Consider the following 25,050-nt stretch of genomic DNA (forward strand, 5'->3'; position numbering starts at 1 on the left):
TCATCGGATATATCATATAACAAAGTGTTAAATGGATACACAAAAATTTAACTCTACGTGCATTAAGGGGACGTATATATACACCTTAAACTAATAAATTCGAGGTCATTTTCACAGGAACACAGATGATAGGAGAATAAATTTCATTTATTGCAGTTTCACCCTAGTTTATGGTCATCTTTGGGGATTATTTCCCTGATTAAACAAATATCCTAAATATATTACGACGAGCGGTTCAGCCCTGGAGAGATGCCGTCGCGTTTTTGTTTCTGCATCACATTGTGCATGACTGCGATGCCATCTTTCATTTGACATGATTGGGGTTTGGCATGAATAAAGTAAACAATTATGCATATGGATTCCACCAACAATGCCGAAATTTTGTTCGACAATCAATAAACATAGTGATTAGAAGTACTCGGCTAAATATGGGCTGAATTTTTTTTTTTTTTTAATGGTTAAATTCCGAATATTGTTGGTGGAATCCATCCGCATAATTGTTTACTTGATTCATGCAAAACCCCGTCGTGCATAATGTGATGTAGAAACAAAAACGCGACGGCACCGCTCCAGGGCTGAACCGCTCTTCGTAATGTAGTTAGGATATTTGTTTAAACAGGAAAATAATCTCCAAAGATGACCCTAAACTAAGGTAAAACTACAATAAATAAAATTTAGTCTCCTATCAACTGTGTTCCTTTGAAAATGACCACGAATTTATTAGTTTAAGGTGTATATGTCCCCTTAAGGACACAGCTTCTAAGAATATGCAGCTGAAAGTTCTTCACGCGAAGTTTTGTCTCCTAAAAAGTTCCTGGAATATCTTTGTGACGATGAAAAAAGCCAGTCAATACTTAAGTGGAAGGGGCACTCTCCTGTTTAGTTAAACCAATAATGTATAGAATCCTGATTGATTCCGACTTTAAAGATCTTCATTCTTATGAAAAAAATTCACCTGACTTTCAGCCTCTTCAATTAAAATCAGCAGCATCTGAAAAACACTTCAAGTTTTCAGTCGGTCTGCAGAGAATAGGGATCCCCTTAAGAAGCGTAACACGCCTATTGCATCGCGGGCTGCTGAGCTGACGTAGCTTATTTTGATGTGCCCGGTTTTATTTCAGCTTATTTCATTTAATTTTATTTCATTCGATTTTATTTCAACTCTCCGCTGTACGGGGCTGCGAAGGGATGGATGGACGCGCTTCGATGAACTAAGTGGCCTCTCTCGCCTCTTCTTCCTGGCATGGTGGTAATAACAGGCCGGCAAACCTCATCGGTCGGTCCCCATCCATCCCCTCTATGCACTTCGCGCGAGTCCTTTCTTCGAGGCACTCGAAAGCCCAGAAGCACGGGAGTACGTTTTTGCACTCTTTAATCCGTCGGTATCTTCGCGTTCACACATATACCCACAACTCGGGGTACACCGTATATTATAACACAAGTTCTTAATTCGAAAGATATTTTCAACAGTCACCATTCTCCATGAAGGTTTCGTGAAGGTACTTATACTTCTACGCTTGTGCCTTTCTCTTTTTTTCGCAACAACTGCCAATTTGCCACGTGAGCGTTAACATCCGACCTAGATCTGCTTAGTGATTTTCTTGTAGAAGGACTTGAGACGGACATTCATCATCCGATCGATGCAATTCACCTATCGAGTTTTCCAATATCATTCGTTCTCCGTTCATATAGGCAAGTACAACTTGTGTACGTTACCTAGCAGACAGCAAATGAAAACATTCAAAATGTCTGGTATAGTAAATTGGATAGTAAAACCAAAGAAGATAGACGATCCGTTGGATTCGTTCAGCACCGAAAGTTCGGTGACGATGAATTGGATGTTATACTGATCGGACAATCATAATAACGACATTAGTAGAGACTGAAGAAGTTCTTTGCAAGACATTGCACGAGAATCGATTCCTACATTCCGTTGCGGGAATTATCTCCCGCTCTAACCGCGCAGTAATGTACAGTAATATTCATTGATGCTTTAGACTTCCGGCTAACTTGTTTTCGCTCCGAAACAAAATGCGAATTCGATTCTATACGATTTGTGTGATAATGACTGACGGCGCAGCCGACGTGAGAGATTGGGAGTCATTTTCATAGAACTCGTATAGAATCGAACTCGCATTTTGTTTCAGACCCAAAACAAGTTAGCCGGAAGCCCAAGATTTTAACGAACATTACTGCACATGACGGCGAGCGAAGAAAAAACAAAATGGTGGAATACATTGTATCGTTGGTTGCGGCGAAGGGAACCCGTTGACATCCAGCGGGGTAGGTAGGTAGATATGCAACGCGACGTGTCGAAGGGAAGGCTAAGGCAGGAACGTAAGCCAAGAGAAAAGCCGCGTTGGTTAGGTGCGCGCGACATATCGACCCGACTCAGCAAGCTCAGGCATCGGTCGTGGTACGTCGCCATTTCCCGCGCGATTCGCCGGCTTGGTTTACCCACCATTTGCCGATACGACAAAGGATGAGACTGCAGCATACTACTCACTCCGAGATTGGTTCCGGAGTGGAAGAATGAGAAAGACTTCAATTGCACATACCGCCGAAGAGATTCGACCTGCATCGTTGCTCGATGCGATTTATGACGAAGAGGTGATCTCGATCTCCTCGTAGAAGGTGAAAAATGCTCTCTCCACCTACTTGACAGCCGTTCAATGACCATGCGAGCCTTGAATAATGGTGAAGGTGCACGCATATCGCGGTCCGCATGACGCAAGTCTCACGGAACACGGGCTACAAGATGTTAACCAGTTCAGATGTTCTGTTCGACGTATTCAACAAGGGTATCGAGTAGGGATGGAGAAAAAAATAGACGGCGAGTCGCGAGGGACTAAGAGAGGGAGGAGGGGGGGAGAGATTCTAAAAAATTGTGTGCCTCGGTGTTGGTGATGCTCGAAGATTGAACGATGCGGCGGGATACTTTGAGGGGCTAAGAGGGCGAGCCGTGTAAAGGTGGTAGGGGAGCCCGGAGGAAGGAGGAAAGAGGAGGAAAACGGCGGGGGGAGAAGCAGAAGAAGGGAACGTAGAAGGCAGAGGGAGAAGCTTTTAGCCGGGCGAGATGGTGGCGAGATAACAGCGCGGCGGCCCGAAATGCAGAGCATAGAGTTGCGGAGCTGCGAGCAGAGCTGGAGCCATGTGTGGGTGCCTCTCCGCCTATCCATGATACCTACTCGTACATACCTTCCTTCCTACCAACCTACCCACCTACCTACCTACCTACATGCCTACCTACTTGCGAGAATTTCACTCGCCCATATGTACACCGGAGCTGGAGTTATATGTAAAACTCCCATCTAGTCGTACACTCGATGTACAACCACCACGTCACATGGTTCTGCACCATATCCACACGCATAGCGCGTTTGTGCGGAGGGATAAGGATATAGACAGTGTGAGATGCAGATCTGTATAGGCAGCACCACACCCTGTGCCCTGTGGTAGTCTTCGATGTGTAATAACGGAGAGGCGAAAATGGAAGTAAATCGATTTTGTGTTCGACTTCGTATTCTTTTGGTGCCGTCTTTTCTCGAGAACTGATTCAATGGAAACACTGTGGAAGGAATTGATAGCTAGAATTTCACCGCAATGTCAATCGTCTCTCCAGTCCACAGGTCATATTATACAAATAGACGGTTTTTCTGTAAACATCACCTTGGGAAGATACGTAAACTTGGTCGTGGTCATGTTTTGCGACTTGTTTTTTGGCGAAATGAATTTCATAAGCACTCATGACCACTTTGGCCGTGCCACGTTACACGTTACCGATTAATCGTAGGGAAAGAGTCAGACATTTCCTACACATCCCCCTGACGGAAATCTGGAAAGAACAAACCTGCAGTTGAGGAGCGGCGAGAAGATGTTGGACAAGAAACCGAAAAAAGAATAACAACTAACATTGGCTCCCTGAGACAATAATACGTGGACACTGACCAGCTACGAGGACAAAAGTCGTCGTGGTCATCGTCGCGCTGAGGAAGCCGAGCAAATATATATATATATATAAAATATGGTCACCGCTGTAAAGTGCAATGCAAATTTGTCAAGATAGTCGTATATAAGCAAGGTGCCGTGCTCTCGTCCCCATGTTCGCTCTTGGTACCTCGTTTCGTTGTCATCATGCGGTTGTCTATTTACCTGGGACTGGGAATTATCGACTGAAGAAATCAGATGAAATTTTTCCATCCTGCGTAGGCCGTTTGGGCTCACGCCCATCCGACAATCGGCCGTGTTTACTGTGGTATGTACATGCGCCATCACGTTAATAGTCGTCGGTATACCGTATTAGGGATTATAGCAGTAAAACTTCCGTCAGCAGCTACCTGACTGCAGCCCGATTTTACGAACCACACCATCTGAGGAGGCATGGGTATAGTGGCGATGCGCGCGGGCGGGCGTCGAGAGTCGTAAAGCCTGGCGCCACGCACAACTCAAGAAATCTGTACACAGTGTGGACACAGACGCACATCCACACCCGCCCACACCGAGAGACACTTGAAACGATATCGAATCCAACCATGCAGCGAGAGTCTATAATGATGCTGGACGCAGCAACTTCGTCACGGATACATACGTAGAAATGCGGGATCCTAGGGTGTTCCAATTCTTGAATATCAATGAGAGACCAAAACTGCCGCTTCGAGATCACCTTCAGAGATCGGCAGCACTACTCTGTGCAAAGTTTCACGGCTAATCCACTGTGCAGAGTCTTTTCGGGTACCTTATGCCCATTCCTACGTGAATCGTCGTATGGTCATTAGTTGACGTCGATGATTATATACGCGATGTGGAAATCTCGCGATCAAAACATTGCAGGTATAGTGCTAATTCCTACTTCAGGGCCACTCGGCAGTGTATAACCCAGGAATTTACAACCGCCACTCCAGGGGACAGGATGTACATACAATCCTGAAACCCTCATTAGCGCTGGCTTATCACAGGCCTATTTTTTCCAAAATAGCCGCCGTTTACTCCTGAGTTATTATTATTGTTACTACTAGTCTTGATTAGACGTGTACATTATGGTTGATGAAGTCGAGCGTCGTGATGCTTGAATGAACTTCCGAAGCATAATAAGTATACAAGCAACATATCGCCGAATGATTTAGAATGATATCACGCACCAAAATTTTGTACGCAGCAAACGACAAAGCAGTTTCATTAATCCTTCATGCAACGATACTTTTTTCCCGAGGACATGAAGCACAAGGCTTCTTGCGTCGCCTGCCGAGTCCTTTGTGATGCATTCCATTGCATCGACGCGTGTCAGTCCACCAACGCCGTCAAAAGATTTGCGCTTTCACATGGACTCATCGTATGGTGGTTGAAGGTGTAGTTACTTACTTATATAGGTAGGTATTACATGCGTGCGTCCGCAGCTACGCAGTTACGCACTCAAGCGGGAAGTTTCAAAATCAGTGTATTCAGTATTTACCTGCTTAGTCACTTAACGGTTGCGCATTTAGCGACAGTGTTCCCCAGTACAAGGAGTAGGGCCCATGCCTACCTGCCAGCATGCCTGTGCACCGACAGGATACGCACTCGCGCATTATACCAGCGTAAGCCGCTTTCCTGGACGACATACTACTAAGGAAATCCCAGCGTTAAGGGTCTTCTGCTCGGCGAGACGGAAGTCGACCACGGTAAACAAATGACCGTCGAACAACCACTTCAGCTAGTGTTGGCAAGGATGAAATCGCCACTCGGAGGTCATGCCCCGATGATCACCTCAAGGATGGTATGAACAGGATGAAAAGCGCCAAAAACTTGGGGCCATGTTAACCGGTGCATGGATCCCAGCTGGACAGTGCAAGTATCCGTGAAAAGTTTTGCGATACGACGATTGGACGTCTTCGCCGCTGTTTTTCACATCGAGAACCGCAAGCGAGTATCGGACTGCTCTTTTAAAGCCGCTTCTTCTCCTCTCCTCGGATCTCGTCACCCCCGGTTCGTTTTTATTTTCATTCTTTTTTCATGCTTTTTTCACGTTCTTTTTTAAGCCTAGTCTAAGAGGCTGCAGCAGCAGGCTCTGCAGCGAGGAGCCGGAGGAGCCAGAAGAGAAGAGGGCCTCTTAAGCTGCTCAGCGAGTATATAGGAGCGGAAAGCCGACAAAGCTATCATCGGGCAGCCGGGCAGATGCTGCCTCGAGTGCCTCGCCATGTGAGACCCCCCTCGAACCCCCACAACCCCTCTGGGAACCTGCGCGCGATTCTGGAGACAAAAAATCATGTAGGTACTACCCTGCAGAATACATTCAGCGCATCTATAATCCAGCTACTTCGGTATGCTCGAGGAAGAAGTCACGGTACCTTTTTGTTTCAAAGTTTCAAACGATTCCTCCGGGAACAGAGTTCGATCCGTTCGCGAGTCGTCGATACGCCGTACAAAAATATTCAACCTAAGATCAACATCTGGACGTTCCAACTGCAGGGAAATCATCTAGTCGCCACGTTATGAGAAGAAGTAAAGCGTACCTTGATCTCACGATGCAGCGTTCTTTGTTTCAAAGACTACATAAGATGGCTGACTCAGGGACGAGTGTGAAAAATCAACTGGACTGGAGGTTGAATGGTCTTCGTTAAAATCATTTTTGAAACTGATGCTCATGCTCATCAATTTCAACGATTAATTATCTATTCGTTCGTCATTAAAAATGTGAAATCATTAATCATCTCAGATTTCGAGGCAAAATTCTTTCGCTCCATATTTTCTGCTTCACATTCTTAAGTAAGCTTTTCGGGTCGATGTGTTTCTGCTGCTTATCTGATTGAGACTTTGGTGAACATAGATTTCGGATGCTTAATCTCCCCTGGGACCAGAAGATATGTGATGTTCGTTACTAATGTTGTATATCGCCTTCGATGTTGATTGAAGCCTTAGTACCCGACTCCTTCTTCCTCTGAGTTTATTTCGATTTTTGTTTCATCCTATTTTTTTTTCAATCCAGTATATGCCTAGTTCGTTTAATCCGATTCTGTAGAACCGACACGATCCTGACACTTGTTATTTCTGTATGCGCTACCGTACTTACCGCGTCTTCTCTTTTTGCAGACACTTGACACCGTCTGGACGTAGATTTGTGGAGAGGAAAAAAATTTACGAGTTTTTTGCACGTTCCACCGAAAACCAGTATCAATAAATCCGACGCGTTTAATACGGGCTGAATAATCAATATAACGATGATTGTAGCGTGACATTTCGAACGAGATCTTATTGGCATTGAATTGAATAACACGTTCCAATAATTATCAGCTTCCATAATTCAATCGTTTACACTGCTGGCTTAGCCATGGCCACAGAGAATTTAATGTACTTTAGCTCGCGCAAAGCCATAATACGGCTACCTGTATTCCGCAAAAAAGTCGAAGCTGATAACGGTAAACACACCATTCGCTCGACTACGACTCGTGCAGAGAGAAACCGGAGAGAGAGAGAAAAAGAGAACCATGGTATGGAGACCAAGGTACGTGCATGCATTGAATGTTAATTACATGTCCCCTCTCAAATTCTAATTGTCCTCGTACACGAAAGGCACATAGTCATCATAGATAGGCGAAAATTCATTTCTATAACGTCGGAGTAAAATGTCTTTTTGATGGTCTTATAGGGAGTCGATTGATCTAACTGGACTCTGCCTGCGTGTGTAAATACGGTAAACACTCGAGTACACAGTATAATCGTCATCATCCTCATTGCCGATGGACATATACCTGCACCGCATAATTTATAAAATCCGAAGAGACCTATAAGTTTGAGTTCGATTGGGTAGGACAGAATCTACGCTATCACGAAGTGCCGAATACTTAGTACAACATGTAGCTGCGTGGGTACAGCATAATGTTCTAGATGTATATTTTAAGGTTGTAAAAATACGAAATTTATTTATCATGTATCATTTAAACCGGAAACAGCATTCCATGTTTCGATACGTCAGCCGACCACAGGCTCTTTATATATTACTCGCAGGCTAGAAAAAAGGCATTGGCTGTAGTATGAGAAGCCCAAGCGTGCAGGGTTTTTCCACCATACCAAGTCCCGGTTCTCCAGCTCGCGTTTTTTCATCCGGGAAGGCGTAAGCCGAAGAATCGTGCTTCGGCGTTCAGGTGCGTCAAGAGTCCCAGGAAAGCCGAGGCTGAGCCTGGAGCCCAGCCCAAACCTCGACCCAGCCCAACCCCATGTCGTCCCCGTGGGCGCGGTGCTCCCCGTTCCCCAGGGAGCCGAGGGGCGCGGGGAGCCCGGCCCGAATACGTAATCGATTAGGGAGTCGGCCATTTTGTTGCTGGATCGGAGAGCTTATCCAATGGGAATCCGAGGAGGCGTGGAAACAGCCACCCGCGCTGTGTGCGGCTAGTTGCTGAACGCGCCTGAAATCGAACTGCTCACCGACCCGGAGCCAAGGCTTCTCGTGGGGGAAACCCAGGCCGTGGGCGGGTAGGCGCCAAACGGTTTCAGTGCCTCGCTGGGCCCCGCGCTGTCAACTTTGTCGGGGCTGACGTGCGTGGAGTTACGCCGGCGGAAGACGGAGTCCGCGACTACCGATTATAAACTAAAATCCAAGGTGGAACGCGCGAAAAGTTCACCACCACCACCATCACCATCCCCCTTTCCTTGCCCCAGCTGACGACGGTTTATACATTGAAACGCGTGAACATATACTAACACTTCGATCTGATCATTCCCTAAACGGTACAGTCTGGTATTGATGCCTTGTAATCAGTGAAGGGGTGCAACTACATGACGGAAGATAAATAATTGGGAAAAAAAATAACGTGAACAAGATTTTTCAAGATCAACAAACAAGTCTGTGCTCCAGTTCGTCATGTTATATACTTGTAGGGTGTTATAATTTTTCACACTTGTATAAAGGACACATGTAGGAATGTTTAAATTATACTGCTGCAGTTCTGACGGTGAACAGTGAAATGTTGAGCGTATAATTTTGTCACAAGAATTTATACTCAGTGCGGAGATTTTTATGTACGACTGCTTCGAATGCGGTTTGAAAAGTTGGAAATTTATCAACATAAGACAGTAGATGCTCGGTACAAGATATAGTTAATCATGTATAGATGATCAGTGATTTGGAAATCGAAATTTGAGCACTTTCTTATCAACATCGTCGGCATTATTGCACCCATCGTGAATCACAAGTGCAGATCAGACAAAGCTGCAGATCTGGATTATCGGAGTAGTGGTGTTTTAACAGTGACCAAGTACCGTCGAACACCGTTAGTTACAAGTCAACGATTTAATCATCGGGTAAAGTGCTCAGTGAGAAGCGCAGAAATAGGGGGTCCCAGCGCTATGCAGAGGGCCAGCATTGGCGGCGGTCCGGGGCCTCTGGGCCTGCAGGGGCCCCCGCGGTCCCTAAAAATATCGCCTGTCAAAATTCAAGATGAGTCGGGAGATCCTTTGTCCCAAAGTACGTATGAACCTTCTGTCTTATCTACATGTAACACTCTATTTACAACATTACTCCCGTAACGCTCCGTTTGGCTTGCAAGCAGCTACAGATAACTCTGCCATGCATACCTTCAAGTCATTATACTAGAATAGTGTATATCAATCGATCTCTGATCGGTTTTGCAAACCTGATCGGCAGTCGTTTAATTCGCGACCTTGTACGATAACATCTTATGCTCTTGATCGGTTCAACATCCACGACTCTCTATCGGCACAAGGTGGACCAGGTAAACCGTCTGCCTGCAGAGAGGAAAAGCTCCATTGGATTATACGAAATTCTCATTAGAATATTCATTATAGCGTTACGTCAGCGACATTCTGTATCTACTCACGATACGATAATACTGATCAATGTAAGAGGAAGTTGAATCGTTCTCAGCTACAGTTGATCGCTTAAGAAATCAAGTTATCCTCAACATCGTTGTCGTCGTCTTCAATATACGCAATTGGAGACGATCAGCAGGTTAGGTACCGTGTCCGAGCAACGTATCATAGACAAACTGACCTCCCTATAAGCGACTAACAGAATTACGACAAAGAATTCATAAGTGACATTGGACTCGGAATGTAAAGGGTTGCAGCACCCACCGCATGGTACATGAGTGCAGTAGGTATCCAAGCGATCAGTTCACCGCGTTATTATCCCCGATATAGTTGCGTAAGCCGGTTGTCCCCGAGCGATTATTAACGTCGAGGCGTTGTAGTTCACAATTATAGACCGGCGGATCGTCGGAATGAGAGGCAAGCACGTCGTCCAGGCGTGGGTGCCCCATGCCTCCTCGAAATGCGAACCGATTTAATCAGGCAAAGTGCTACTGAGCTGCTACCCACTGGTGCACCTATATATATATATATAGCAGACGTAGTCACAGTCCTGCCGCAGTATAAGGCACACTGCGTGTATACCTATACTTATACACCTCGAGGGTTGCCCCGCGATAGTCCGGGGTGATTTACTTTTCGGTTCACGGTACGCACACGGCGTCCTGCAGGGGTGACCGAGATGCAACGAAACAACCAGAGTATGATCAGCCGATTAGAGTGCAGATGTTCTCATCCGAAGATTATCGGCAGAGCCGTTTCGCCCTCCTCTATACCTATAGCTAAGGGGTACCGGGACACCGAGACTCAAACTGCACTCCGGAACATGTAGACGTGCCTGATGTGCACGGCGTCGCACTTCTGCAGGGTTCGCGAGTCGTGCGCCGCCGGAGGGGGGAGAAGCTTGGTGATGTCGAAGCTTGCAGCACAGTCACGGGACTTTTACCCAGCCGGATCGCCGAGGGGAACAAGTTCCACCGGGAACCAGGGTCGCCCTGCAGGGTATAAGGCGGGGGACAGGGTGAGCCTGATTGAATTATCATGAGTGTTTGCGGAGCGGCGGCCTGCAATTGAATTAGGCCTATGCTATCCGGCCGAAGGAAGTCCGCAGCCTCTCTCCATCTCTCTCTCACTCGGTTTTCCTTTTCGTTTTTTAGCCCCCGCACATCCGACATCGTACATCTTTGTACCGGACTGTTCTTCGTCTCTCTCTGTATCTCGTCTAAGCCGAATATCTTCGCTCCATCATTTCTATAAATACCTGAACACTCTCTCGATGTATATCGATACGAAGCCCCCAGATAGATGGTTATTCTGTGCATGAAAGAGAAAAAAAAACTTCCTTCCAATTTCATCCGAATCACCACCATGCTCCTCGCAATGCGGAAATTTTACATTAACAGTGGAGGATCGCAGGTTAACGCCTCACGGAAGGAAGGCGAAATAGCGACGTTCCGTGTTCCGATGCAATCGGTGGGTCTTATTGGCGCCACCGTAAAAGTGTACACGGATTTTTCAACGCTGACTGCACGCCAGGTATAGGCTCAAGACTAAGAAGGGTAGCGCCGTTTTGAGGGTGTCGTAGAAACCTCGGCCTCGAGATTTTCCCCGGAAAAAAGGCCTCGTGTCCGTTTACGGCGCAGGTCAAGCGCCAGTAACCTTAAACCTTAAACCTCAAGCCGAGGACCCGGATGTCCGAGGATTCATTGAGGCGCCTGCTTTCTGTCACTGTCGACACTTTCCAAAATACCCAAATCGCAGTCATAGGATAATATGGTGCGATTTTCGATTTTACACATAAATGGCAACGGTAATTAGAGATCGTTCGAATTATATATAGTTATGCGGACCTATGTTTCCAAATATAGTGCGAGAGGAATCGCGCTGCACTTAAACCGCGTAACTGTCAACCCCGGGAATCCCCGCGCTAATTGCGGGCTTTAATGCGCTGCACGGTAACGAGGCCCGAACTACTTCCGGACTACTACGCGGCTCTTAGGACTCGACAGAGCGCCTCCGCCGACTTTTATTCAACTTTTATCTGATCCTGGAACATTTAGCCGATCCTATCGCGGTATTTTGACGGGAAAAAATGAACCTCCGGCCTTCAATTATCGCGGCATTCGTAAGGGGTCTCAAAGAGCTGCACTGCAGGGAAAAGGCGAATAATTAGGTACGCGTTATAATCGTGTAATTATAACTACTATTATCGTAACACAGGTATAACCTGTGCCTCGACGGTACAGAAGAAAACAAAAATCGTAGATCGAATCGTCGGATTTAAGTCGAGATAACGGATGCAGGCGCTAATTGGCGCGGCGAATCCGGAGGATCAGGGTCCGACTTCGACGGTCCCCCGTCGTTTGAACTAAACTTACCGATTTTCGGGGATCGGAGAGCAGTCCTGCGGCGGTTGATCAGGTGCAGCAGCGGTTTCGATCGGGTCGTGTGTATCTCTCGGCGTCCCCCGGTGCAGCAGCGTCACCAACACACCGAATGGCTGGTGACCCGGCAGCTCGGACTTGCGCCCGACATTATACAAGTATAGAAGATTAAAGCAGAACTGAGTCAAAGGAATTAGAACCTGCTCTTCGGCGACGCTGGGGCGCCGGCAGGACGCCGCCAGGACGCGTAGGAATGCTGGCCACTGATAAAGCCTCGACCAACACCTACATAAATTTAACGGGGATATCTAAAGACAACCTTTGGTTCATTTAAGCGTACATCCTAAATTTAGTACCCAACAGAGTATATCTTCTCCCTTTCAACCGCGCTCACTCTTTTTTACTTAGTTTTTTTTTTTTTTTTTTTTTTGCTTTTGCTTTTGCTTTTGCTTTTTTCTTTCTTTCCTAACCGTTATTGGTATGTAACACAGGTATATACAAGTATAATATACAATAGACAACATTGTTTATAAATCGAAGCTGCTGGTGTTCCGACTTTTTTCGAATTAGAATGTCTATAATTCACGAACTTGCGGGGTCTGTATAAAATTTGTCTTTTTTCTCTCCCCTCTCTCTCTCTCTCTCACTCTGTGTCTCGCTGTCTATCTTCACCCTGGCACCGGGGCTAAGGGCCGAAGATTTTTGGGATATAGATCGTGAGGGAGGGCCGGGGACAGCCGGGTGACCGGATCGGCGCCGAGCCGCGTGTCAGGAATGTCTGGTTAGCAGTTCACAGACGCCGACTTGGGTGTCCGACGCCGGCCGCGTTCGCTCGGTATTTCATTAACACCTCCGCTAATTATTATCCTTTCCTTTTGCCATCTTCATATTACACTGCACGATCATTTCGATCACCTTCCTCCCCCGCGACTATTCGCACGCAACACTACGTCGCTATGCAACAACGACTATTTACCTTAATTTCGGTCGCCTTGTATCCCAGAGGTTATTACATCTCCTATTAACTGCTCTTCATGATCCTTTCGACGTACGTCACGTCTAAGGAGATTGCACTTCTTTCAACGAATTTTATGCTCTCTAAAAAAAAAAACTTAGAAAATCTTTTGTTCAGTTAATCACGGAGGAAATAAAAGAGTAGGTTTTAATCAAAACTGCTGGAGTTGTGGGATACATCGGGTTTTTTGGTAAAATATACTTCGTCGAATGTTGAATTTACTCTTGGAACATTGAAAATCACTGTGTGCGGAGTAAAATCTAATATATTAAATTTATTGTAAAAAATTCAGTTGACACGGATATTTTTGATCAAATAACTTGATGTGTCCCGCTTTTCATGCAGTTTTGTGTAAAATCTATTCTTTTTCTTCTCTCCGTGATATTCTTAACGTTTTTGGCAAAATATAATTTACTTCCGGTCGACTCTTCTCTTTTATCCGTTTTCTCCATTTTCTAGTTTCTCTGCATGGTAGTATGACATGCGCTTTTAACTTTGAGATGAATAGGTACACAGCTTCGCGTGGAGCCAGAGACAGACTCGGGCTCAATTTTTTGAAGATATCGCTACAATAATTACATGAATACCGTTTTCACGTGTCAGTTCAACACTCTTTGGTATCTTTTTGAAATTGATATCATAGTCGCTGAAGGCGATGAACAGATGTTTTATTTATATGAAGCCGGATTTTTAGCGTTGTTATATTCTGAGTAAACTCTGCAGTTGATCTTTCTATTCCAATTTTTTTTTTCCCTTCTCTTAAATATCTTTCAAGATTTATGGAACATTTTTACAGGTGTAAAGTTTCGTGGAATGTTCAGACACACGTTAAATTTATAAACAAAATTTTTCCGGCATTTCTACCTTCTTTCAAATAACTTAGAAGACGCTGCAGTTGTAATGAATTCGGAAAAAATCCTATTCGATTTATTTGGAACAAAAAGATTTTATTTGATTCAATCATAGTTTATTTCAACCTGATACATCAATTCTTCTCGCGTAAGAAAGTTTTGTGACAGGTTTGTATTTGAATAGATGTTTTCTCTCCCTCTGGATGATGATTACTTTTATGCATAGTAATGTTTGGGAACTGGGAAGTTACATTACTATTTACTATGCAAAACTTACGACTGCTTCTAAATTTCAGAGCGCAAGCCAATGATTACATTTATATTATGCTTATGAAGCTACAGAGTATTATTGAAAAATTCTAAGCCTCACACTTTACAAAACTCACAGGTTACAGAATTGTAAATTGTAGCGAAAATTTTCAGTTTCAAATTTAATCACAAGTGTCTTGTGCCAGTGTTAGAATTCACTTTACGAATATTTGTTAAACAGTGTTGAAGTTTTTTCATCACTATAAATGTGTAACTTTGAAACTGATCTACAGTGTTTCATAACAAATATTTGAACCTCAGGAATCCTTTTTACACCAAAGCGTTCAACAAGCATTCGATTTATCTTGATTATTACTTCTCTCTGTTTCTGTACTTTTATCTCTCGAGGTGGATGAATTTTTCAAAGGATTTATCAGTGATTTACTGTGAAAGCGATTCTTGAAGGTTTTTCTCAGCTATCTTCTCGATTACTGTACATATACTTTCGAGAATCGGAAATGCCTGAGAGCTAAATTTCAAAGAAATGTAGAGCAACTTTTCTGACTGAACTTCACGCGCACTTATTATTTATTACATGTAATAATCTTTGAGGCGATTTTGCTGTATAATTATAATTTTTTTTGAACACATGTTCATTTAATAGATTCATTTATTGTTGTAATTTGATTTTTTTTATATCATATCAAATGTCTAACCAAATGAAATACCATTCATAAATACTTGTGCGTTGATATTGCTCGATCCATTTCAATACTATTATACTTGCAAACTCATTCTGACGAAAAATGCATGTGTAGTAAATACATACTGCGTGAATTTGATGGTATATTTTTGGAACGTACTAGTATATAATTAAATCGCTGTACTCAATTTTTGTAATGTTATCGGATCGGCCCTGGAGACATTTTCCTCGCGAATATCGGTACAGATGTATAGTCTAAGTAAATACTGACACAAAGCATCTAAGCACGGACCTGGTCGTGCGTCAAAAACATTAGCAATTTGTTAAAGCGGCTCTATGATTACAAAATTCGAGGACAACTTGAAACTGTACATTGTTGCCTAATCTGTTCGTTAGTGATCGGTTGCAGAATGTCTCTCAACAAATTTCAGAATTCTTCCTCGAACTGCGGAATTTGTACCTGACAACAATCGCTTTTACTTTAACTGCCCGAAGCTATGAGAGCCGGCGTCTCACAAATCCTGACTCTCACCTGATAATACTTGAAAACCCTAAGTAAACTGTGCCCCGAAACAAAAAATCTCTCTAGGGAAACACTGGTCCCCCCTCTCAAAGTGTCCCCTTTCATAGTCTGGCAAATGGAATAATGATCAATGTTGAGCCTTATATATCTATATCTATATATATACAACATATATATGTACTAGGAAATACTTTCGTCCAAATGATTTTACGATATTTTCAAAAGTACATTCATTATACTTTTGTCATTCAAACTATTTCTATGAAGTACTGTCGCAGATTTCCGAATACTCGCAAATTCGCGTCGAATGGTGTTACAGGAATTCGGAAATTTGTAATTCCCATTTTAGTTCTCGTCCGCCTGTTATTTCACCCTGAAATAAAAGCGTCCTTTAAAACTGTTTTAACGCCGGTCGTGATCAAGAACGATCCTAGTACTGGTAGTCCGGTGTATAGCTCTTCGCAAGCTTGCATTTTCGCAACCCACAGCTTACGGTGGTGAGAAGACGAAGGGCGCATGTGTGCGCGCACGCGCCGCGCGGCTTTCGAATCTGATGGTATTCACGTATAGACTCACACTAGCACAAAGGCTGTGAGCAAAGGCGCGTTCTACGCTGGCGCAGATTTTCTGCCGAAGAGCCTCCGGAGGGTGGAGTTTGAGGCCCATGAGCGGTGCAGCGGCACGGGGAACTGGACACATAACTCCGCCCATAACCACTTTAGGAACTCTCCGCTCCTCACGCACTCCGCCCATCGAGCAGGTTTTTCTTCTCGTTGACGTTTACCTTTTTCATTTTCGCATGCACATAGGTCTAGTCTCACTCGAGTAGTGAAACCACGACTATATATGTTAGGCGCGATGTCCGATCTCAATCCGTTTAACGTGTCCAGTCGTAGATTTCACTCTTTTCGCTCGGCTCCTTCTCTCCTACCATTAACAGACCGCACAGATCCTGCGATCGGTCTCACGTAGGTATCATGCACACGCGGTTCTGTAACGTAACGTCGATGATTCAAGGTGATTCGCGTATCCTGCATCTCATCACGACGACCACGACGATGATATTGATGACGATGATTAGCCCGATAGATTGCCCTTTGCCACCTTATGCTAGCTGCAGACTCACGATCAGACGCGTAGGTGTGCCTAGTGAAATTTCCAATACTTGTATAAATTTATCCGTAATTATTCGAATATTCTACGTTTTCAGCAAGCAGAACTTCCCACTGCGTCGGATGCGGTGGACGGATACACGACCAATGGATACTCCGGGTTGCACCTGACCTCGAATGGCACGCGGCGTGTCTGCGGTGCGCCGAATGCCAGCAATTCTTAGACGAAACTTGTACCTGCTTCGTACGCGATGGAAAAACCTACTGTAAACGGGACTATGTCAAGTACGTACTACAATCATACGATCCGCGGCATACTCCTCGTTTATATTCAGTCCGAGTTATTCCTGTACCTACTCCACAACGCCTTCTTCTCTCTGCCTCGAAAGTTACGCGATGATAGGTCCACAAGAACGATCATACAGTTTTGATTGATGTGCGATTAAAAGTATCAGTGATTAAATTTTATTCTTCTTTCGTCCATTATTTTCTTCTACACAATTGCAGGACTAGTACGTCAATCTTACTTGATCATACGCCAGACATTATGACACTATAATATATGGATGCAGTGACGTGATATCATATAGTTGACTGTTTATGGAGTACACATGACTACAGTGATTAATGAGCGACTACCTGTAATTCGCTAATTCAAATTCGGAGATGCGGACCTGGATTGGAAAAACCGAGCACGCTAGTTGAAAGGGAATGAGCGAGGAATAAAGAAAGAGAGACGCAGGCGAGTAGGAAGGAGGGTGTAATAGGAGATAAGGCGATATATGTATAGCGCGGGTGGCCGAGGAAGAAGGAACACCCACGCCGTGCCGAAGTTTCGAGTCAGAGAGACAGGAGGACAGGAACAACAAACGCGTGTCCGTTACCCAGTTTCGTGGCAGCGGACCTCGTGGTGATTTGGGCTGTCGGATATGCGTCCGACCTTCCAACGACGTATTCAAATAAACAAAACGTCTCTTTTGCTATCGGCGTTATGCGTATAATGCATATACGCGACGATCCGTTCAAAACTCCCCGAACCACCCCCGCCATATTTATTTCTGCAGCCTGTACGGCTCTTGTTTTCTCTCAATAGCTATATATGTGATCGAGTGAAAACAAACCATGTGCACGTGCTGTAAGATAAGTAATATAATGCACACAGATATGCACTATGTAAACCACCACTTTAGGCAGCTAAACGTTTTATATCATTCGCAGTTTCGACATATATCCGGCAGAGAATAGGATACTATTTTCAGAAATTAAATCCCAAACAGACTTTAACCTCGCGTTTATAATGGATTATTAACCTACAGGAGAAGGTATCCTTCTTTCCCGAAATAGATTTTTTGTCCGTCGGATTGAAGTCAGTGTAGCATCGCAAAAATTCAGATTTATAACAGCACGCGAGATTTCTTGGAATGCTTAATATAATACATCCGATGAAGCCAAAATTCAAATCAAATGTCAGTTGAGTCAACCTTTTCTATGTGACGTGGACGGTTTTTGAGATATTTGAAAATGTATAAAGTGCAGATTCATTGTTTTGAAATGTTTTTACCCGAGTACAATTTAGACATTGAATGGTAAGCATTTATAATAATACAAACAAATGAACAAATGTGATTTTAATTTCAAATTATTCGATAGACATGTTTTAAGAAACCTTGCGCTCAATTCATATGTACATTTAATTTTTATCAACCCAACACAAACCTAACACCGACGATCGGTGAATTAGTTTAATAAAAGGACAGTGATCTGTATTGTTATTTCCAAACCTGTAAGAAGATGAGATATAATAAGAGTACAGCTTTTATTCAAGTCTCTAATAAGATTCTAGTCACAGAGCTCTAAATTTAGTGCAATTTGTAGTGCACTTATTCTCTGCTTGAAAGAACCCTTTCCAGAGTTATAATAATAATCTCGCGTATTTCTGGTCCGTGACACACGATCATGAATGATATTTATTAATTATTGGTTTCCCATCAGGTTGTTCGGTACGAAATGCGACAAGTGCAGCCAGTCCTTTAGTAAAAACGATTTCGTGATGAGGGCGAAAAGCAAGATCTACCATATCGAGTGTTTTCGGTGTTCAGCCTGCATGCGGCAGTTGGTACCCGGCGACGAATTCGCCCTGAGACACGATGGGCTCTTCTGTCGCCACGACCACGACGTTCTCGAAGGTGGTAAGCTCTGTTCTGGCCCCGGAGGAGTCCCGGGTAGCGAAAACAACAACAACGCCTCCCTAACGAACAACAACCACCACCTGCATCCGAACGACGGTTCGATGTCCGGTAAGTGAAAAATAAGATAAACAATTATGTACTGAAAGATGAATTAAAAAACGGTCGTCATACATTCACGCACGATGTAGTATATCGTGTAACAAGGAGGCAAACTTGGTTTTTTTGGATGCGGTGTAAGTTTGCCATATGAGTGTTAGGTGAACCGTAGGCGAATATTGCAAATACGTGAGGTCGTTCGGTCCTTGTTGCACACGGTTCTTTAATATAACAGGAGTATGTTACGCGTTTTTTCACGAAGCATGAAATTGAGGTTAGGGTCGCGTAATATCAGATTTGTTCGCGACGGTGCATGCGCGCAATACAGAAAAGACCACTTTTGAGTCTTCGGATTTGAAAGAGGTCTTTTCTGTACTCCACACATGCGCATTCGCAGACTCACTCGATCGTCATAGAAACAGTTACCTTGTGTACGCAAAACGTGCCAGAAAAACGCGTAAAACATTCTCGCGTTATATAAAATTCATTTAATTTACGAATCGCGCAGCTGACTGAGGCGCGAAATTCGTATGCAGTAATTGGTACGGGTTATGATCAAACGAGGGAGCTGACACCTCGGCTAATGCAGGATCACGTTCTCGCACCATCAGGGTGGCCCTGCACATCGGCCATCGAAGTTCGGAGCTCGTGCCGTGGCTGTTGCGATAGGATCAGGAGGAATAATTAGGTGTTGATAATTGGAGTTACTTCGGGCGTAAAGGCTTGACCACCGGACCTTCCACGGCTCAAGGGATTAAGTAGGGATTAATCGGGATGATGCTGGAGGCTCGAAAGAGCTTATAAACCTTACGCCGACGCGCGTAGCAGCTTCTTCTGCACCCACGCGTCCCTTCCAGCCGCGCATGTGTGCAGGTACCCTTAATTTGTGTACCTATAATCTGTACGCATAAATATACACCCTACAAATGTGTGCACACAGTGTTCAGAGATAAACATTGTCTGGATCAACCAGGCAGGATGTACCTACCTCGTTATGGTACTTTACGGGGGAAAACAGTGTGTAAGGTGCATACAGACTTCTCAGGTTCATGGGTAACCAGCTTCGGAAGCCGATCATTACCTACCGACCCGACTTTGCATTGTTTGAGAAGTGTCTGGTCCCTACGGTTTTCGTTTGAACTAAAATCGTCCTCCTGTATGGAACGTGAGGAGGATTGAAACGAATGACCGGCTTCAGGTGTGCGATTCGATACAGCCGAGAAGCCGCGCGATATCTACGGAATCGTTGAATTTCGTTTTGCCCGACGAGTGGTTGATCCCGTTGTCCGAACGTCCTTCTCATACCGGATTCACTCACATGCCACCGAGATGAGCCCAGGATGTGGATTTCGACTGGTCCGAACGATTAATGCGATACGGAGTCGCGTATACAGGAACGCTGAGCATGGGAGAGAGGTGTCAAATGTAGCACCACCCTGCCAACTACCGGGACACACATCGACGCACGACTTTCACGTTTATTTGTAGATTCACAGCGAGTAGCAGCAGCAGCAGTAGCAGCAGCAGCAGCAGTAGCAGGAGCTTGAGAAGCAGATCCGGCAGTACTGGTATACGTGCCATTGTTAATCTCAAAGTTTCGATCCTGCAGAGACGAGATTCAAAACCATAAAGCAACTGCATGTTGTGCTGCCTTATATTATACGACTCGACAAGTCGTTAATGTGACGGTGGTAGAAAGAGGGGAAGAAATTGGCGCATGTTATAAAGAATTAATACTTTATCAGATTTTCACGCGTTTATCAGCCCGGTTATATGTTGGACTTTAGTGTGTGACACACAGTCCATTTACACGGTTCTTGTGCTGGTATAACAAGGTGAGGTAAACTGTGCCCCATACGTGCACGAGATGGTAGGAATCGATACTGCGGACTTATCGTTGGCTATATGATGTTGAATTTGTACTCGTGAAATGTAAAAGAATCAGCGATGTCGATTGCGATACACATTATATCAGAAACTCGGTTCTCGGAGTTGTACCAGTTGTTGTCACGATAGCGTGTGTTTAAACTGGACACACAGAGCGGGACAGTCTCAAAGCTTTGTGGTCGACAGTGCTCGCCGCTCTTCTCGGCCTCTAGAGTCAGTTGCGCGACATCCGGATCGCCCCCTGCAACCGGACCACTGTTCACTGCTGCAGCTTCACGTCGAAAGAGGTGAAGAGCCTCTCACCGCTTTAGGGCACTTCGTTCCTCGTCCATCCAGTTTGCTTAGGACATTGACAATTTACCGGTGGGATTTTCCTGCCTTCTCCTCTTACTCTACTAACATCTCTACGCTGCAGCCTCGGCTCGCCTCAAATCAGAGTAGACCAAAGAAATGGTAAAAGAGGAAAAAGAGTGTGTATAAGACTCGAAAGAGACTAAACAAAAACGCCGCGCGGCTTACCTTCTCGATGCAGCCTGAATGGCCAGCCGCTCTTGACTTATAACTTCTGGCTGAAAATAATTTTCGGGGTTTCGTTTACCGCTCGTTTACAGACTCCGGGTCAGAAAGCGGGTCCCACAAGGCTGGAACCGGTGGACCTCGAGGGTCTGGAGGTCACAAAGGTGGCGGTGGATCCGACGGGAAACCGACCAGGGTGCGGACGGTGCTTAACGAAAAACAGCTACACACCTTGAGGACCTGCTACGCGGCGAATCCGAGACCAGACGCTCTGATGAAGGAACAACTCGTCGAGATGACCGGACTCAGTCCCAGGGTTATCAGGGTCTGGTTTCAGAACAAACGGTGCAAGGACAAGAAGAAAACCATCGCCATGAAGCAGCAGATGCAGCAGGAAAAGGTAATAAACTTTTTTTCACGCAATTCTGCGACCTGAAATACGAAACGATATATAATCTTTGAGAATAAACCCTAGGGACGAAGAGTAGTGAATTTCCTGGAACAAATTCCGAGTTTTCAGACTTCCGTCCAAGGCGAGTGAAAATATAACTAAACTATTCAGGCTGTCATTTTGCTAGACGTTTAAAGACGCTCGATCGACAACTGATCAGCGTTAGAAGCGAACACGTGTAACAGAAATGGAATCACAAGCGCGAAATCACGGCGGTTATGTTGACTTAGTGTCAGCGTTGACAGCTTCGCTTGTCAAAAGATTTTAAACAATTTTTCCGAGATTTCAGTCTAGAAGTTTGTTGCTGATACAACTACGCTATTTTACGCCCGGCATTCAGAGCTTAACGAAAATTTCCGTACCGCTGCCCAAGCTTGCCATACACCTTAATTTTACCTGATAAAATTAATTTTAAGTTATACGTCATATATTATGTATATGTCAATGCGCCTTATACATACATGACATGCTCGCCTCTCAAGATCCGTAACATTATCGTCCTTGAAAAATGTTCACTTAGTTTTTCCTAGTAATTGTTCATATTTGCCAGTCTTCAAAGTTTCCAAACATTCACACTTCTGTCAAAGATCTATAAAATTCGCTGCAGCACAAAGAAGTTACGATATAACAAAGCTCCTTCAAATCCACCATGTCGAACCCTGACAAAGCTCGGAAATTTTTATCAATATAATCAGATCTTCTTTTTTAAATATGCTAATGGCTCGAAGTATTTCCCGTTGCAGGACGGGCGAAAGTTGGGCTTCGGCGGGATGCACGGGATCCCAATGGTCGCCAGCAGTCCGGTACGTCACGAAAGTCCAATCGGAATGACGCCTCTCGAGGTCCAGGCGTATCAACCGCCTTGGAAGGCTCTTTCAGACTTCGCCCTCCACACGGACCTCGATCGGCTCGATCCAAACGCCCCACCGTTTCATCACCTGGTCTCGCAGGTAAGTCGCAGGCTAATTTTACAAGAATTTCATAAAAGAGGTGTAATTAAAAACTATACTACTGCCTAAGTACTGGAATATTAGAATTAATTGCGATCCAATATATCGGCAGACACCATTTTGCGGTAAAAAATACATTTACATGCGGTCCATTGCACCGCAGACGTATTTAATCACAAAAGTAGTTTCTTATCGCATGTACCTTAACGATGAATTAACTTGATGGAACCAAATAAAAAATCGAAAACTTCCAAGAAGTTTTTTGTGCTTTAGTATTCGTGCAATTAACCTCACCTGATCAGCTGACCACCCTTTCGACGCCATATTGGATTTCTTAATACCGTTATTCTTCTACTTTTCTATTTCCTCACTTCAGCCATAGTTAGTCTTTACTAGCTACATTGGATATCAATTATTTTGTCCATTATCTATATAACCTATGTATCATTTATCTTGCAAAGTTGCAACTAGCATTATTCGGCGTGCAATGTAGAACTATAGCTAGAATTCCTGCAATTGAATTACCACTAATTGCAGGAATACATTCAACTAATGAGACGAAAAAGGTTTTGCATACGATATTTCTTGGCTATTGCATCTTTTAACTTCAGTAATGCACCGCATAAGCTGCTATGCAGGCAATAGTGAAAGTATAAAATCTGTATAAAATCATTTCGAGCTGAACTATATCCCCGTCTTCTCCTTGTCCAGATGCATGGTTACGACCTTCACGGAGGACCACCACCCCCACTGCCTCCGCCAGGAATGCTTGGCGGTCCGATGAGCGACGGAGGCGGCGGTGGAGGTCCTTTGCCACCCCCGGGTGGTCACCACCCTGGTGGAGGTGGTCCGGACATGGGCCAACACCCGGACAGCACGGACAGCTACGTGACGTATCTCGAAAGCGACAGCGACTCCCTTCACCACGACACAGGAAGTCCATAGTGCCATCCGCTCAACCTGTGTTGCACCTACCACCAATCCTCTGCCGCCGTCGCACCTGCAGCCTCGTCCGAAATAGTACCGTGCATCACCTACAGCGTGCCCTAGCCAAGAACGTTTAAAACGCGTTCCAAAACTCTTACAGTCGGTGATATAATGAAGAAACAGAGGTGTGTGTGTGCTGCTGCTACTGCTGCTGCTGTTGTTAAAATGTTACCATCCTTAGTGCGGAACGGAATATCCTGCGAATCGTGTGCGCGGGCTCGTTGTTCTTATTATTATAATTATTTTTTATTAATATTACATCTGTTACGTTGTAACGTACGATATCGAAAACTGGAAAGAACCAATCTGATCGAAAAGTTATAAAGTGATAAGTATGCGATATTGACGAAACCCTGTAGATTGTTTCTTTTTTTTTTTCTTTTGCCTTACTTTCAATCGACACGCTGTTGTTTCAATTTTTTCTAAGGTCGAGCAAGTTTGACAGAGTTGCGTATAACTTTGTCGCACTAGTTAATTATAATTATCTTTTTAGTTTTTTTTGTTGTTCGAAAACAGTAATCCAGACTTAATTTAACGAATTATGATCTGTACGGACTTTGATAGTTTGAAAGTTGAAATTTTAACTCCCAAAGCGTGAATAATATTAATTCGTTTCACGAAATTTCGTTCTTGGATCATTTTTCCGATGAGTTTCAACCGTGTGAAGTCAATCGATCGTCAGACAATTTTTAATTAAGAGTTCTTCCATCCCACAATTGCTAAAATAAAAATGTTTTCACACAGGTAAATGTGGGTGACAGATATCGCGTGTGTAATCAATGTGAGAGTGATTTTTTGCGAAGATGTAAATGGTCCTGAAATTCTAATACCCATGGATATGTAATTGGTGAAGTTTATACATCAATTTTCGCAAAATTAGATGTATCCTCAATTCATTAGAAAATGCACATAACACGTGTATCTTCAAGCTTGCGTGGCTTGTCCTAAAAAATAAATCACACGTTCCTTGTACGTGGCAAAATCATTGTATGTACAGCTATACAAACGTCAGACACTGAGAAGATATCGTCGCTATAATATACTCAGGCACAAGAAATACTTTAGTATAAATATCGGATAACGTGCATGTATACATATACGTGTATATATATTATATACAGATTATTATTATTAATATTATTTTATTGCCATTACGAATACGCGCATGTCATAACCCCAAAATAAATTATAGATACCTATATTAATATTGAATTTTAACCAATGTTATATGTATACGTAAAATATTATACATATAATGTTTGTTTTTGTTACGTATCCTTTCTTTTTTTACATCTCGTTTCTCCATTTTCTTTAGCATTTCATTTTCATTTAATACCAA

General features: G+C 44.0%; 1 protein-coding gene across 2 annotated transcripts; it reads left to right on the plus strand.

Moving 5' to 3' along the window:
• The first annotated feature begins 9,089 nt into the window (after nt 1-9,089).
• Nucleotides 9,090-23,810, plus strand: LOC124411893 (insulin gene enhancer protein ISL-1). 2 transcript variants are annotated; one of them, XM_046891419.1, is made up of 6 exons: nt 9,090-9,436; nt 16,734-16,920; nt 18,628-18,932; nt 21,419-21,723; nt 22,503-22,724; nt 23,436-23,810. In XM_046891419.1, exons 1-6 carry the CDS (start codon nt 9,319-9,321, stop codon nt 23,667-23,669), a joined length of 1,371 nt encoding a protein of 456 aa, XP_046747375.1. In that variant the 5' UTR covers nt 9,090-9,318; the 3' UTR covers nt 23,670-23,810. The 2 variants fall into 2 exon arrangements, with proteins under 2 accessions (XP_046747375.1, XP_046747376.1); XM_046891420.1 differs by having other exon boundaries at nt 22,518-22,724.
• The last annotated feature ends 1,240 nt before the right edge of the window (nt 23,811-25,050 follow it).

This window comes from Diprion similis, chromosome 10 (assembly GCF_021155765.1).
Source record: "Diprion similis isolate iyDipSimi1 chromosome 10, iyDipSimi1.1, whole genome shotgun sequence".
Lineage (NCBI taxonomy): Eukaryota > Metazoa > Arthropoda > Insecta > Hymenoptera > Diprionidae > Diprion > Diprion similis.

Coding starts and splice junctions, on each gene's coding strand:
- LOC124411893 (XM_046891419.1), top strand. CDS start 9,319: ATGCAGAGGGCCAGCATTGGCGGCGGTCCGGGGCCTCTGGGCCTGCAG. Junction 16,921..18,627: donor TGTAAACGGGACTATGTCAA/GTACGTACTACA, acceptor GTTTCCCATCAG/GTTGTTCGGTACGAAATGCG. Junction 21,724..22,502: donor AGCAGATGCAGCAGGAAAAG/GTAATAAACTTT, acceptor AATGGCTCGAAG/TATTTCCCGTTGCAGGACGG.